Genomic DNA, 14,906 nt, shown 5'->3' with positions numbered 1-14,906 from the left:
AGTTTGTACCAAATAATATTGTTTGCTTGTGAATTCCGTTTTGAGTAAATGGGTTAAGTTTTTTTTTTTAGAAATCAAAACTTACTAGATTACTTTTAAGGTTCCACCTAACCTTTGTGGTTAAAATATAACTGTATTATTAAGCTGTCCTGTCCTAATTTTTTGGGTGTCAATTTTGATTTGTTTTTCTTTAGCAATTTTGCACCTGATCCTCAGTGTAGCAAGTTGAGCTCACACTTTAAATAAATTAACATTCATAAATATCCATTAGCACAGTATAAGAACTGCTATGTATAGTCCAAAACAATTCATCAGTTTGATTCATTTATCTACTTGTAGACAATGTTCAAATACATATTTCTTACTTTCTTTCCTTATTGCTTTTGATGTGACATTTTTATAAACGTTGAGAGAGACACTTGTGATGGACGGGTATGTCAACAATAACGCTTATTTCTCCTGCCCTTCTAGTACCTGTACATTTCATGATCTCTTCCCGTTGTGGAAGAGGGACGGCTTTATTCATTATACATATATCCGTCTCGCTTACACTACTGTAACCTTCTTTAAGACTAAATATAGCCTCAACACTTTCTTTGAGTTCTGAAACGAAGACTTATATAGTTTTTGCCTCAGGGACTCGTTAAGGCTTTTAGGATCAAAATAAAATCTCGATTATCCATATCCCTCGTGGTCAAATAATTTTGTAGAAGTCGAAGATTCTTTTTTCTTAATGGAGTAAAAAATTTGGAGCAATCAAAGATATTTTACTTACATACATAACCATTACTATAAAACTTTTTAATTTTATACTGTAAAATAATTATTTTGCTTAAATTGATGGTAATTCTACATTTCATTACGGCTCTTACCAAAAACGTAAAACCAATCCGGATTTGCGATTATCCAAAAGCTTTATGACCACAATTAGTCCAGAAAATCGAATACCACAATACATTGATTCTGTCCGCGGTTGATACTCGAACAAGGCCATCGGGATTACCAGGTCTGCAATGAGAAACGCCAGTCTGCATATTTTTCGCTACACTTCGATTTATTACGACCTCCTCGTTCGGGATTAGGTTTGGCTTTTGCTCGAATAGACATCATAGGGATTTAATGTGGGATAAAAACGGGAGGGCCTTTTGGTTATTTTGAATTTTGATTCGGAATTTGCATTTATTAAATTATGTTTCCATATTTTTCGGCCAGGGTTTGTTTTGACAGAGTTACGATGTTTGAATAAATTGGAGGAAATATCGTGTCATGTGGTATATCGTATATCCTATAAACGCGAAAGTTTGTACGTATGGATATATGGGATATAAACCAGTGATCGGATTTAAACATAGGTAGTTTATAACCAGGATTAACACATTTCTTCAATACATCTACTCCTTTTAAATGTCTCACTGCTGAACAAAGGAATCTCATAAAAAAAAACCATATTTTCTTATTTTTGGTTGAAGATTTCAGACGTATATTAACATTATACGATTTTAGTTATCAATAACTTATTTTTCATCTGTTTAAGCTCTAAGTTATAAACATCCTTTGATATTCAAGCTATTTCTGTTCTAATTTCATGTATATTGAATGAAACCTGTGCAGAGATGAAATATGCGGTTGGCAACGAAAAATAATCGTGGACTTCAACTGTTTTGGCTTCCACTATTTGCTACTATGAACTATGTGGTCTAATATTTTGTAGATTCTAGTATTCTTCAAGTTTCATAGTAGTGCGCTTCCAAGGGCAGGAATGGGTGTAGACTCACTTTGTAAGAATTTCAAGTGTATGATAATAAAAAGACTTCAGTAGACTTTTCATTAAAGTTATTGCCAAAGGTTTCTGCGTGTTTAATACCAATATATAATACCAGTGTCATCATGTTGACCCCCTGTTTTCGATAGTTTGACTATGAATTACAGCACAGCTGACGACCATGTTGCATTTGTAACAACAAGCTGATGCTGAAACTGTGCAAAACTACGTAGCCTATGCGTCAAGAGTTTCGGTCACAACTTTACTTAATTGACAATAATTTTACTATATGTCTGTATAATCTGATGTTCTATCTAAGGTTTAGGACTCGAAGGTTGAGAATAGCGCTATTACTAAGGCCCCGTTCTCTATCCGTCTTTTTGGCACCTGACTGACTATAGATAATGACTGTACCTATATCATTAACCTTGACAGCGTCCTGCTGCAAAAGTTATAAGGATAAGCAACGAGTCATACTGTCATTCAGTTGTTTCTAAAAACTTCTGTTTTCTTTTTCTCAATTAATTTGAAGTCAATAAAAACTAGGATCAAACGTCACGTGTTCATTGAATCCTTTTAAACACAGTTTGAAGGTCATTTAACCTAACTGCGCATTTCGGTACAAAAATAAACAACACAACGAAAAAATTCATGACACGTGTTGATTGACAAACCGGCTACCATTTAGGATCAAGTCCCAGTCAGACTAGAGTCTGTAAGGGTTCCTGACAAATAGGCTAGATATAGAAAAACATTACCGTAACAAATGCGGCCTAAGCTCAACTTCCATTTGTTGTTATGCAGCAGAAATACATAGTCTGTAAGATTTTTTTTACTATCACGGTTCCTGAGGCGACAGACGGAGAAGGAGTCCTTGACATAATTGTTTCATTTTATCCTTTACGAAACCCAAAAAAACTACGTATTTAAGCCAAATATGTTTGAATAACCCGGACCGACAAACAGTTAACATTTAATAAGAAAAGTTTCTCCAAAAAGGTTGCAAACCCCAAACTCATTTAACGAATGAATCCAAAAGAATTATCATTTTACATAACGTTCCGTTTTTTCTGGGTTTATTTTTTGCAGAATCCATTTCTACACTTATTTTATTCGAAAAGTAATAACGAATGTCATGTGAAATAGAAAACGCCACGTAAAAATTATATTATTTCGTATCCAGTAATCCACTATGTTTTTCTTTGCTCGTAAGAATTGTTCGTACAGTCAGCTTCAAAAGTGTTTTTTGTACCTTATTTATTTTATGTGAAAATTGCTTTTTGAGGCTGTGACAATATTTACTTGTTATTTTAGTAATATGAATGTCAGTTTTTATATAAGAGTAAAACTATAAATGAAGATACTTTCTAATACACTTTCCTAGGGATCGAAGTCGTTGTTATAATAGAAAGTAACTTAATAGAAAAAAATGATAACTCATCGTGAAAATCGTATTGTAAAAAGTAAAGTATTTATGAATATACCTATATATGTAACACACCTAAATACGTACAAACATTCAAAGCGGTGACAAGAAATTATTGTGCTCTTCACACAAACATTGCATTTGAATCGAACGCAGATACGTCGAGTATAGCAGTCAGTGCTACTAACCATTAAACCGAAAAGGCCCTTCACCCAAAACACTATTAGACTACCCAAATAAATTAATCCAATCTATTACATTTGTTTACAAAAATAAATTAACAAAATGTATTCAGAAATAAATTATTTACAAAAAAAAGTCATTTAAATAAATACTCTTTCGACCAGACTTGCGAAGATCATTTATCATTCTCAATATCTGTTGTTTTAATCTAAAATGAAATGACGTAAGTTGGTAGCAACATAATACTTTTACATAAATTTTATTGGAAAAGAACATTGACGCTTTCAGACTATGATTAATGTTTTTTGGAATGAGCCACTCGATTTAAATTGTAAACGTCTTGTTAGTGTCTTTTTTGTTGTTTTTTTTTTTGTTGCCCTTTTCATTTTAGGGTATCAAAGCTTAATTAAAAACAAATCAGGTAGCTGGCCTGCACTGGATGCTGAAGGTGGAGGGTCAGGTGTTGTGGCGAGACTAGGGAGAAGCGTATGTCCAACAGTGGACTTCGTTAGGCTAAATTGATTAAAAGCTTAATTTTAGACACATTTATATAAGTACAGAATTTGTATAAATTGTCGCAAGTCCCCTTTTCATAAATTTAGATAAAATTTTGGATACGCACTTTTTAATTATTGCTTAAAAAACATAAAGACGATACAGTTAGTTGAAATTGGATGTGACGTCATTCGGCAGTACACTTTTCACCGACTAGTGATTATTATTGTTGTTTTCATACGTTCCACCATCTTTAATATATTATATCCTCGTATTTTTTATATAAAATAAAAATACGTTTCCAATATTATTATTTTTTCGAAAACTTTTTTTTTTCAATTTAATTATCCAACTTATTTTAAAATAACAAGACTTTTGCACCAAACTGTACACACTCAACGTGTACCACGCACGAGATGGCACTCGAATATGTTTGACTCATATTTCCCATCTTACTACCAAGCATGAATAATACATAAGGGCTCCTACAACCGGCAATGTTTTGTACGAAGATGTTGCTTCGAACCCTGATACGCATCTACATTCTTCTTTTATGGTCCAAGAACAATATTTTTTTTTGTATTGTCTCAAATTTCATTCCAATTTCTTGTAATTTTTGTTTTTTTTTATTCAATTTTCTGTGTAGCCTTGTCGTGACGTCAAGTGAGAAAAGTTTACTTTGATTGCATTTTGACGCCAGAGTCAATCACCACATGGAATATTTATTTTCCATTTATTCGCGTGTATAATTTATACATGTTATTTAAATGTTAAGTTATGACTCAAATGTTGAAGTATTAAATGCGCCGGCATGAGGGTCTTAAAAAAACGATTGACCGACTAGATTTCGTAAGCTAACGGGCTGGAAAAGTTGTATGTTGCTGTGTATGTGTGGTGTGTATGTTTGTTATCTCTTCACGCTCAATTTTGAAAATGCTGGCACCTTGGAACAACACAGAGGCTACATATTTGCAAGACGCTAGCAAGAACAAATTTAATCAATAAATCCAATTTCGTACCCAATCTTTTAAACTATACAAATAATAATTACTATTTACATAAACGTATCTTATTACTTGCTTAAATCAACATTTTTAATAAGTCCGTCCTCCATTCAAGGCAGCAATCATTTTCTCTTCTTCAATCACCAAAAACCTTCCTAATTTGTACATAAAATAAAATATTATTTGTAGCTCAAAAGGCAACTCGCACTTGACCAGCAACACGCACGCTTTTATGATAGCGCCAAGGAATTTAGGTCGGCGTCAATTTTTCTGTTTGTTCCCCACGATTGTGTTTATGAGATGTGTAATAGCTGCTAAATGGGGTGTTGTATTGACGAGTGATGTGAATACTGAATAGGTCCTGAAATAATTCTGTCAGGATCTCCGTAATTGTTTAGGTTATATAGTAGGCAGCTGGCTCACACTGCCTTTATGCATAAGACATAATCATGTCTCCATAAAAAGAAATTAGATTTTTTAATTTGCAAAATGGATAAATGATTACCGCTTTAAATGTTAAAATACAAAAAAAGTAACAAGAAAAGTCTGACAACCAGTCTAACTAGGAGGTATCGTGTTGCCCAGGTAACTGGGTTGAGGAGGTCACAAACGTTCAAGTGACAACACAAAGACACCTCTCAAGACAAGCATTCGTATCATACATATGATGCTTGTCCCACGCGATTAGTGTTTGGGTGTGATGATCCCACTCGGCTATCTAGCAATCATTTCTATAAATACTACCAGGGCAACATAAACAAAGTGTATTCGCTCACAGAATAACGTCATATTTTGGCTTTACCGTCACTGTAGCATTAATTCATAGGTCGCCATTTTCCCGGCACATCATAATTCACGATTGACGTGTATCTCATTCGGTTCATGAAATCCTAGTACAGAATTATTTACGTGCGTGAATTGGTTACATTAATTTTCGTTCTGTCGTCACCTGTTTACTAACGATGGTTAGAAATTGTACTATAGCTGGCCAAACTGATTTGAATTTACTGATTATTTTTGGTCATCCAAAGTAGCAATGCTGAAAACCTCTTGACACGTTTCCCGACTTTGGCAGGGATAAAGGTGTCTTTTTTGACTCGATAGTTTGTATGGATGTTTGTGCCTCTTTCACTCAAGGTCAATGAATGAATTTAGATGAAACTTGGTACATATTTAGTTTATATATTTTTTATCCTGATTTTATGTTCACGTGGGGTCATATTCGATTTGTAGCGGATGGGTTTGCGAACAATAGCTAGAAATGTATTACGCTATTACGTGCCGCTATTACGATTGAACATTTGAATCGATTTTCATGAAAAAAAGAACTTGATTTTCATATAAAGTTAGATGAAGTCCAAAATAGGGGAAAGGACAAATTTTTACCACGATTATCGAAATCCACACACATGGGACCGCAGCTGTCTAGTCAAGCATAACTACAATACACATAGAAATATTTGTCAAATTAAATCACTGCTACACAACAAAACTCCTTCCAATACTAAAACAACATTTTCAAACAAATATTTGCATCTGCAAACTACTCTCCAACATTGTTTGAATTGGCAAGTCGGGTCATTGAAAGCTACATAGAAAGCAGGTTTTACGAGTTCCAGAACGTTCCGTAGTATTACCGAAGACACAATTACTGTTAACACCTGTACCTGCACCTGTTACAGAATTGAAACATAAAGTGAAGCCAAACTATTTGCTTTGTCCTTTTTGGATTCGGTATCTTGAGTTTCATGGGAACTTATTGCTTGGGGTTCATTGTGAAAAGCGGAGTTGTAGGAATGGAGTGGAGTGGAATTAATTTATAATAATAAAATCTTTTATTGGTTCTAAAAACATATAACAAAATAATTAAACCCACCAAACTGTGTGACAGTTTGTCGGCGGGAATAGCGCTCGATAGATATTACACGGTTAAAGTTTCAAAATACAAAATAAACATACAAATACAAAATACAAAATACAAAGGAACATGGAACTAAGTACTTATAAAATTATTCTTTAAATAACATATTGAGTAACTTATTCTTTAAGGTTAGCTTACTTATTTTAGGATTTAGTTTTGTAAGCCAGTCGTAATTATTAAATATCGAGGGGAGAGATACATATCCTGACCGATTTCGGCCACAGCGACTTGTATCGCCACTAATTTCGAGAGCTTCGCTGGTGTGCTCTCCAGTGGCTGAAAAAGCCAATTTTTGCAGTAAATGTCCGTCCACATTCGCTGCAAGTCAGCACTCCTCCGATGTAGGTATATTGGATGGCCGCGGGTGGTCGGGCGTTCAGCTCTTCTCGCCTCGCGTCGAGCTCTTCTCTTCGCCGGTTTTCAAAATCCCATACCGAATATCGAGGGGATCAAATACTTGTTGGTTCTTTCCAATTGGTGGACTAAATCTAATACGTGTCAAATATCAAATACGTATTTTTAATTTTGACAGATCATTATAAAGTAAAGAAGATAAAAAGTACTTGAGTTTGGTAGTGGGGACTTAAAAGCCTACTAGTAAGTAAACACGCCTCTGTTTGTCAGAAGATAGTATTCTCAATTGTTTTTGTGACAGGCAGTTTGCGTTAGAGCTATTCTAACTTCTGATATAGAAAGTAAACGAATAATGTAACTTATACCGAATTCTTGGTGTGTGAGCTCGATTCGCCCGTAACCATTTTATTTATTACATCTGTAATGTTAGGAGATAAGGGTCACCTTAAACTGGATATTGATTATGCTTTGAAACTTAATTTACTTATAACATTTGTAGGTATTTCTGTTTTAGTGTGACGGGATTATTTTACGATACAATTTTAAAGCGAAATTTTTTCATTCAAATTTTCAATCCGTCATCCGATTGTTTTAAATAGAAAATATTATGATGGCTGTATTTTAAATGTATTGGACTAAAAATAGGGGATTGTTTTGATTTACTGAAATAGAGTATTAAAATCTGCATATACGAATATATTGCATTTGCATATTATTTTAACTACAGTATTTGTTCGTACCTAATTTTCAGTTTGAAAAACGTACAGTTGAAAGAACGTCACGTCACATGTTCACGTAAGTCATGAAAAATGAAATTGATAAACAAATGAATAAAATTCCAAACTCTAAATGTACAATGTATTAGGAAAATATACATGCCAAGAAAAAACAAATATCGACCAAAAAGTTTTTATTTGGCGTTGTAGCTGTTATGCTCATAAAAAAAGTAACATACAATCAAACACACATCTTCATGCTTTAAAACCAATAATATAATAACTGAAAAATGCCACCAATAAAAAAATAATAACTCCAACGTAATTTGTGTATTAAAACTGTTCAACGGCCTAAAACCAACCTAACAAGAACCAACTTGTACACATCTGACACACTGCAAAAAAAAAAACAACACACACGTGACAAACCTGCAAGATAAACGATCAAAAAAGCTTTTATTTAACCAAACTAAAAACGACATATACCTACTTGGGTTAAACATTTTCCTCATCCCTTAAATCACTTCAACAAGAAACTTTATTTACAAACTAGCTGTTGCCCGCGACTTCGTCCCCGTGGGTAGAAGATATAAGTTATTATTTATACCTGCCCTGTTTTTTTTCACTTTTTCCATTATATCTTCGCTCCTATTAATCGCAGCGTGATGTTTTATAGCCTAAAGCCTTCCTCGGTGAATGATCTATTCAACACAAAAAGATTTTTTCAATTTGGACCAGTAGTTCCTGAGAATAGCGCGTTCAAACAAACAAACAAACTCTTCAGCTTTATATATTAGTAAAGAAGTATAGATAAATAAAACCTTTCAAATCTAAAAACTGAATTGACCTGAATACATGAATTAAACAGCCTGTATTTCGTTCCACGTATCGATTTAAACCGGAATAGAATGGAGGTTCTATTAACTTAATACGACTTTATGAAGGTCTTAGCCGTTTGTGTAATGAATGTAAAAATATTGATTTTCAGAGGCGTTCATGTTTAAGGAAGCTTACTTATACCTTCAAAGGAAAAAGAAAATTTCTTTCTCAATAAGTTTGTGATTTTAACGCAGATATTTCGACTGCGAGCAAAATGTTTCATAGAAATGAATGTTTATTTTTATTCTTGTAAAGGTAAATAAAGTACTGCAAAAGTGAATAAGGAAAAGGTAATTATAATGCGGCTGCCATAAATTCAATTTTCGCTTTATAAAATTAAGTTGTCAATATAAAATTACGTTAAACTTGTAAGTTAATTAGTCTAGTGGTAAAATCAAACTGCTGTATTAACATTGTAATTATCACAGTGTACCACAAATTTTAATAAAAACGTACAATAAAATTCAAGTTTGAATAACTTTTCGTCCGTAACGTACCGCAGATTTCCGTATTCAAGGAGTAAAAACGGAACCCTAAAACTGAGGCCCCACTGTTTGATTCTGCGTCTGTCGCCGGGCTGTATCTCATGAAACATGTATACAGTTCAAGTTTCACAGATTGTATTTTTCTGTTACCGCTATAAAAAATTCTAAAATAAAAATCAAGGTTAATCAACGTCTGTTGCGGTCAAAAATTTATTAATAGTCTCAAAAGTATTTGTCACCCAACTGATTTGTTTCCTAAAGTCCATTTGTTTGCCCCCGTCAGTGTCGCGAGTCCAACTCGGATTTGGCTGGTTTAACTAATGAAATGTTTTAGAATCCCTGTTTTAGGTAAAGAAAAAACAATCGTGGTCAATGATTAATAGATTGTGCTTTGATTTTCTGGGCAGCTTTTTTCACAGCCTATCAATTCAATTTTCTACTACTTCCACTCCAGTACGTATTCGGAGTAATACATCATGTAGGCCACGTGACCACTGACCGTATGAGTACGAAGTAACACGAGTGTTCTAGACCACAACTTTGAAACGGCCTTCGTCTAGAACAGGGGTTCTCAACCGATGGTCCGCAGACTGGACAGTGGTCCCCTAAAATGTGTCTTTAAGTGATTGGGAACTAAATTAATCCAAATAAATAAATAAATAGAAGACAATTTGCGTACCAAGAATTCGGCCAAATGAATTTTTCATACAACGAAAATTCATTAAAGTAATTTTGGGAAATCATGTTTTCAGGTTCTGACTATCCGTGCGGAAATCTCAGTGTCGCGCTCGAACTAAATTCTTATTAAACCTACAAGGTGATCCCCACTAAAAAATAATCTTTAAAAGTCGTCCTTAATCACGAAAAGCTTGAGCACCCCTGGTCTATAAGAAAAACCGAACATTACACGGTCTAGTGGACTTTTATTCAGCCGTTCACTTTCTAACTAAAATAATAACGAAACTAGTTCTCTCGAAAATTCGATCTAGGACATCTATTTGGAAATATTTCAGAATACTTTGAGTATTAAAAAAGTATGAGACGAATATGGCCTTCTTACTATCACGCCCTAATTGCTAGTTCACCTGTACATAAGATGACCTAACACATGCAAATATATCCGGGTTAACACGATGTATGAGAGCTAACAGGGGAAAAAAATAATTTGATTTAGAAATTAAAAGCTTGGTTGTCTTCTAGCACTAACTTCGTTACGGATGAGCTGATGGTTTTGAGTGCGTTTGTGTGATTCACAACTGCTTATTGCTTGTGCCAGAATCTGGATGTGACTTGAATGTTTTTCGAACCCCACGCCAAATTCCTTAATACGGGAGGCGTTAAAAAGACTTCGTAATGATGTTTGGACGACAAAATCGTCATAGATTTAGAAGTGGCAAACCTTATAAAAATATCACCTTAATGTATCACATGTACCATAAAAATATCAATCAATTATTCTGGCACCTTTGAATTTCGTACCTTCAAGTGCATTACTAACGTATTTTTTTTCTTTCACAGAATGAACCACCACCTTCAACGCTCCGAAGTAAAAAAAAGAAGATAACAGTGCTAAACCATGACTATTAATTTAAGTTTATCATGTGAACAACCAATGTGACCTAAACAAAAACTAGTGCCAAAACAATGCTTTGCTGTAGAGAAATTAAACTACTCTACGCAACTATTGTTCTGTTACTTGAGGCAGAGTTGTTGGTGAACACGGGTGCTATGGAGTCGAAGAGATCTTCAGTTTTGGTCGCGCAGAATGCGGACGACCTGAAGTCTTTGGAGTTGTGTACGACGAGGAATCAGCAAAGGCTTGGAAGTGTCTTTGGGAACTTCACGAGGCATCACAAGAAAGGTATTTCATGTTTTGAAGTTACGTAGTTATAAGTTTTATTTTCAGTTTAACACGCCTGCTTTTTAGGAAATATAAAAGGAAACAGCGCGAAAAGGTGGTCTTAGTTTTTGCTTACTGTGAAGTGGATAAAACATAATATTGGCTATCGGTCTTTTTAAAATCAAATGGAATTCTTTAGACACAAGACATTTACAATGCTGATAATTAATTCAATTACAGCATTATCTTCTTTCCAAAACTCTATTTTAAGACGGAGAATTTGGTTCTTTTTAGAGAAAAATTGGTGCTTTTTAGGAAAAAATATACTTACCTACACTTTTATAATTACTAAGGCTTCGATGTCTGTCAGTCTGTCCTTTCAAAAGGCTGCATTTAGCATGTTCACAAATTTAATTGTGAAGTAATAAAATCGAGTAACAATTTTTTCTTTAGCTTACTTCTATGAAATTCTCGTTTCTGAGAATCCGACTAGCAACGGATCGGTTATGAAAATGGTAAATATAATGTTTAAATAGACCTAGAGTTTATTCAGAGCAAAATACGAAAGCTTTTGAGCAATATTATCTGGTAATTTTATTAAAAATAAATCGTTCCGAATCGTATTGCAAAAGATTGTAAAGTCCATTCCGTAGGTTAGTTCAGCACTTATCTATATATTACGTCATTGGAATGGACAGCCTTATCTCTGGCGCTGACATAAGTAGTAAAGACTTATTTGAAACGAACTTGGAATGTGGATTTTTGTACTGCATTTTAGGTTAGGTCAGTGCAGGCAGGGTCAATTGGCAGTAAAGGTGTGTCTGATTTATTAGACAAGGGAATACTTCTGGAATTTGATTTTTAACAATAGAGACGTGGGTTTAGTATTTTGACCTGAATACCACTCTGCTATCCTTGCATTCTTTTTATTCAGAGTTCAACTTTATTGGAAACAGTACAAGGACCACGAAATCACAAATTGGTATCTTAAAGCCATCGTGTTGTAGCAACCTACCAACCACCACCTACAAGCAAGTGTGCTACAACGACTGTGTTAATTTTCGAGAAAATAAAAATGCTTGGAAAAAATCTCTTTATATCTTCAAACCTTTCTTGGATCTTTTTTGAGGATTTTTCAGTTAACGCATTAGTGACATAATATCCATGTTTATTGTACTGCTCCTAAGTTTCGCGTATTTTCCACGGTCTTTCCATTCGTTTTACATTGTTTCACAAGATTTTATCTCGTTTCACTTGTTCCTTTGCCTGGCAAAAGGCCTTGCAAGTTTTTGGCCAACTTTCCGATTTTCAAGTGAGCTATGGTGTCCTTTTTATACATCGCATACAAAATGCCCTGGTATGATAGCAGAGTTGATGAATGGATTAAAAGTAGCCATAAAAGCTCCTCAATAAGACATTACTAAATCAAGTCATGGCTCTTAAACTCGTATTGACAAATACTTGAAGTCCCAAAGAAAATAATCAGGCTAAAAATACATTTTATTTATTACCATCGTGCTATTTGTAAGGATACCTTCTTTCTCCTCTGTAACATAGTAAAGTTGTTGACCGCGATTAGGCGACTGACATATAGGTCCTTAGCTGTGGTAAAATCATTCTGGCCATCAGGTCATTTGGCAAATACGAGTATTTTGTTAAAATCAATACACAGTCGTTCCATACAAACTACAGTACTTAAATAAGCCGGTAAGAGAGACTCAGACCAACAATTTATTTAGGTGAAGACCAAACCAAGTTTCTTTTGTTTTTCTCTATTTCCCACCTCATTCTTGGATCGCAATGCTGTATTTACCTCCAGTCTGCACAACACGAGACTGTAATGTATATTATCCAACATTACGTAATCAAAACTTGATAATTACCTGCTAAGCTGTGTCTGCTAAGTTTCTGAAGTTTAATCTTAATAATATATAATGTTAGGAATTAAGGAGGAATGTCATTAAAACAACGATGGGAGTTAATCCTTTGGGATTCGAAGTCATTAGGAACTGCTATTGGGTTTGGAAATAGTCGGGTGGTTACCAGAAATATGCTGAAGTGAACTGTTAAACATATAAATAACTATAAATTAGATTGCTTAGTTTTACGAATGACCTGAAAAAGTAGGACTCAGCTTAGTGTTTTTGGGATTTCGTTATTGATTATAAGTTATTTTTTTTCTTTGGATTAATTATTTTCATGAAAACTATTCTCATATGATATTTTAATGTTTGTAACTAGACGAAACGACACTCACATGCAAAAAAAAGGTAAAGTGCGAGTCCGACTCTTGACAGAGAGAAAAAAAGACGAAAGAAGAAACAAATTTGCAAAAAAAATTGGTCTCCCATCAAATTCATGACCGTAACGACCGTTGCTTAACTTCGATCGAAAAAATTACTAATTTGTAAATTACCTGTTCTCACTTAACCCTATTCCAACTGCTGTACGCTATAGCTATCCTTTGTAACGATGTGAAGTGCTCTCGGGTGTCCAGTGAAGTAATTAGATTCAAAATGGCCGCCGTTTGTTGTCAAATATTAGTTTCGACGACACTTGCTACTGCTCTTTGACTATTAGAACCAATATGCCAATTCAGTATCAAGAAATTGGCAGTGACTGCTGGTTTTGTGTTATAACAGAAATTAATTTTGTACATAGCTTTATATGAAAGCATCTGTAGAAAAGCTAATGAAAGGATCGAACTGAAAATTCGTAGTAGTTATCCAAAAGGAATATAATTCCCAAAATTTAGTTTTTTGTTTAATGCCATGTCATGTACGCTCTACAGAGGATGGAATGAGACCGCAGGAGTAGATGTTAATGAGAACGTGATCACGATTAAACAGGTTGCACACCACAAATGGATAGAAGACCTAATAGACCAGACAGAGTAGAAATTTTTACGCAGGCAACTAGGAACTGCTAAACACAAAAAAGTCTGTAGCTATGTTTCTCGAAGCACTAACGTTGAAGAATGGCTCAAATGTATCGGACCAAGAAGTCAAGGCGTCGCTTGTGGAAAAGTGATATTCCCATGGATTTTTATTACTACTTTCTGCTCTAATATAACAGTGTATGGGGCCCCTATTGTATTTAATATGTATGCATACAATATCAACATGCTATGCGTGTAATCCTGTATGGAGGCACCTTGTATTACTTATCTTGAGACATATCTACGAGTCTGTCTCAACACGTTGAGATGTACAGTTAGAATAAAAAATCATTCAGTTCAAGTTATTTTTTATGTAAATTATACATTTTACAGTTATTTAGAATCTTTCTCGAAACGAAAATTTGTTAAATTTTACTGTTGCGCTTGAGGGTTATGTAAATTCTATTTTGTTTATACTTTACTGTCCCTACAAATATACCTATACTTTAATACTGCGGTATTATGTTTGATATGTAAGGCCGCATGCGTATACACTCCAAACGAGATAGATCATACAAAACTTATTGTCGCATTTAGGGTACCAATCCGCGGTAATGGCAGGTGCTGACTTGTAAATTCAACATAAAAAGCTTATGGCTGTAATAAATCAAATTCACAACATTACATTGAAGCCAGATGACATAATTTAGATCGAACAACAAATGCCCGTTGCCCTACAGAAGCGGCCATTCGTCGTTCACCCCTAATCCGGGTCTGATTGCCAAGCGGATTACCTGAAACCTGCCTTTGTGTTCCTGTTATGCTATTAGGCCCCAATATTACGTAGATGACGGCATCTAAGGTCATTATGGATGAACAATGCGTGTGTTTAGTCTTATAGACCATGTTAAGCTCGGGATTTGTCATTAAGTCTAGTGATTTTCTGGTGATTTGGTTGTGATG

General features: G+C 34.5%; 1 protein-coding gene across 1 annotated transcript in view; it reads left to right on the top strand.

Annotated features, from left to right (window-relative positions):
• Window positions 1–14,906, top strand: part of LOC113499320 — a 72,719-nt gene that overhangs the window by 37,848 nt on the left and 19,965 nt on the right. The window contains exon 2 of the mRNA XM_026879744.1: window positions 10,744–11,086. Coding sequence (XP_026735545.1) covers window positions 10,870–11,086 — 217 coding nt within the window. The 5' untranslated portion in view covers window positions 10,744–10,869. The remainder of the gene's footprint in view (window positions 1–10,743; window positions 11,087–14,906) is intronic.

This window comes from Trichoplusia ni, chromosome 12, assembly GCF_003590095.1.
Source record: "Trichoplusia ni isolate ovarian cell line Hi5 chromosome 12, tn1, whole genome shotgun sequence".
In the NCBI taxonomy this organism is placed as follows: Eukaryota; Metazoa; Arthropoda; class Insecta; order Lepidoptera; family Noctuidae; genus Trichoplusia; species Trichoplusia ni.
This window is presented reverse-complemented; position numbering and strand designations above follow the sequence as displayed.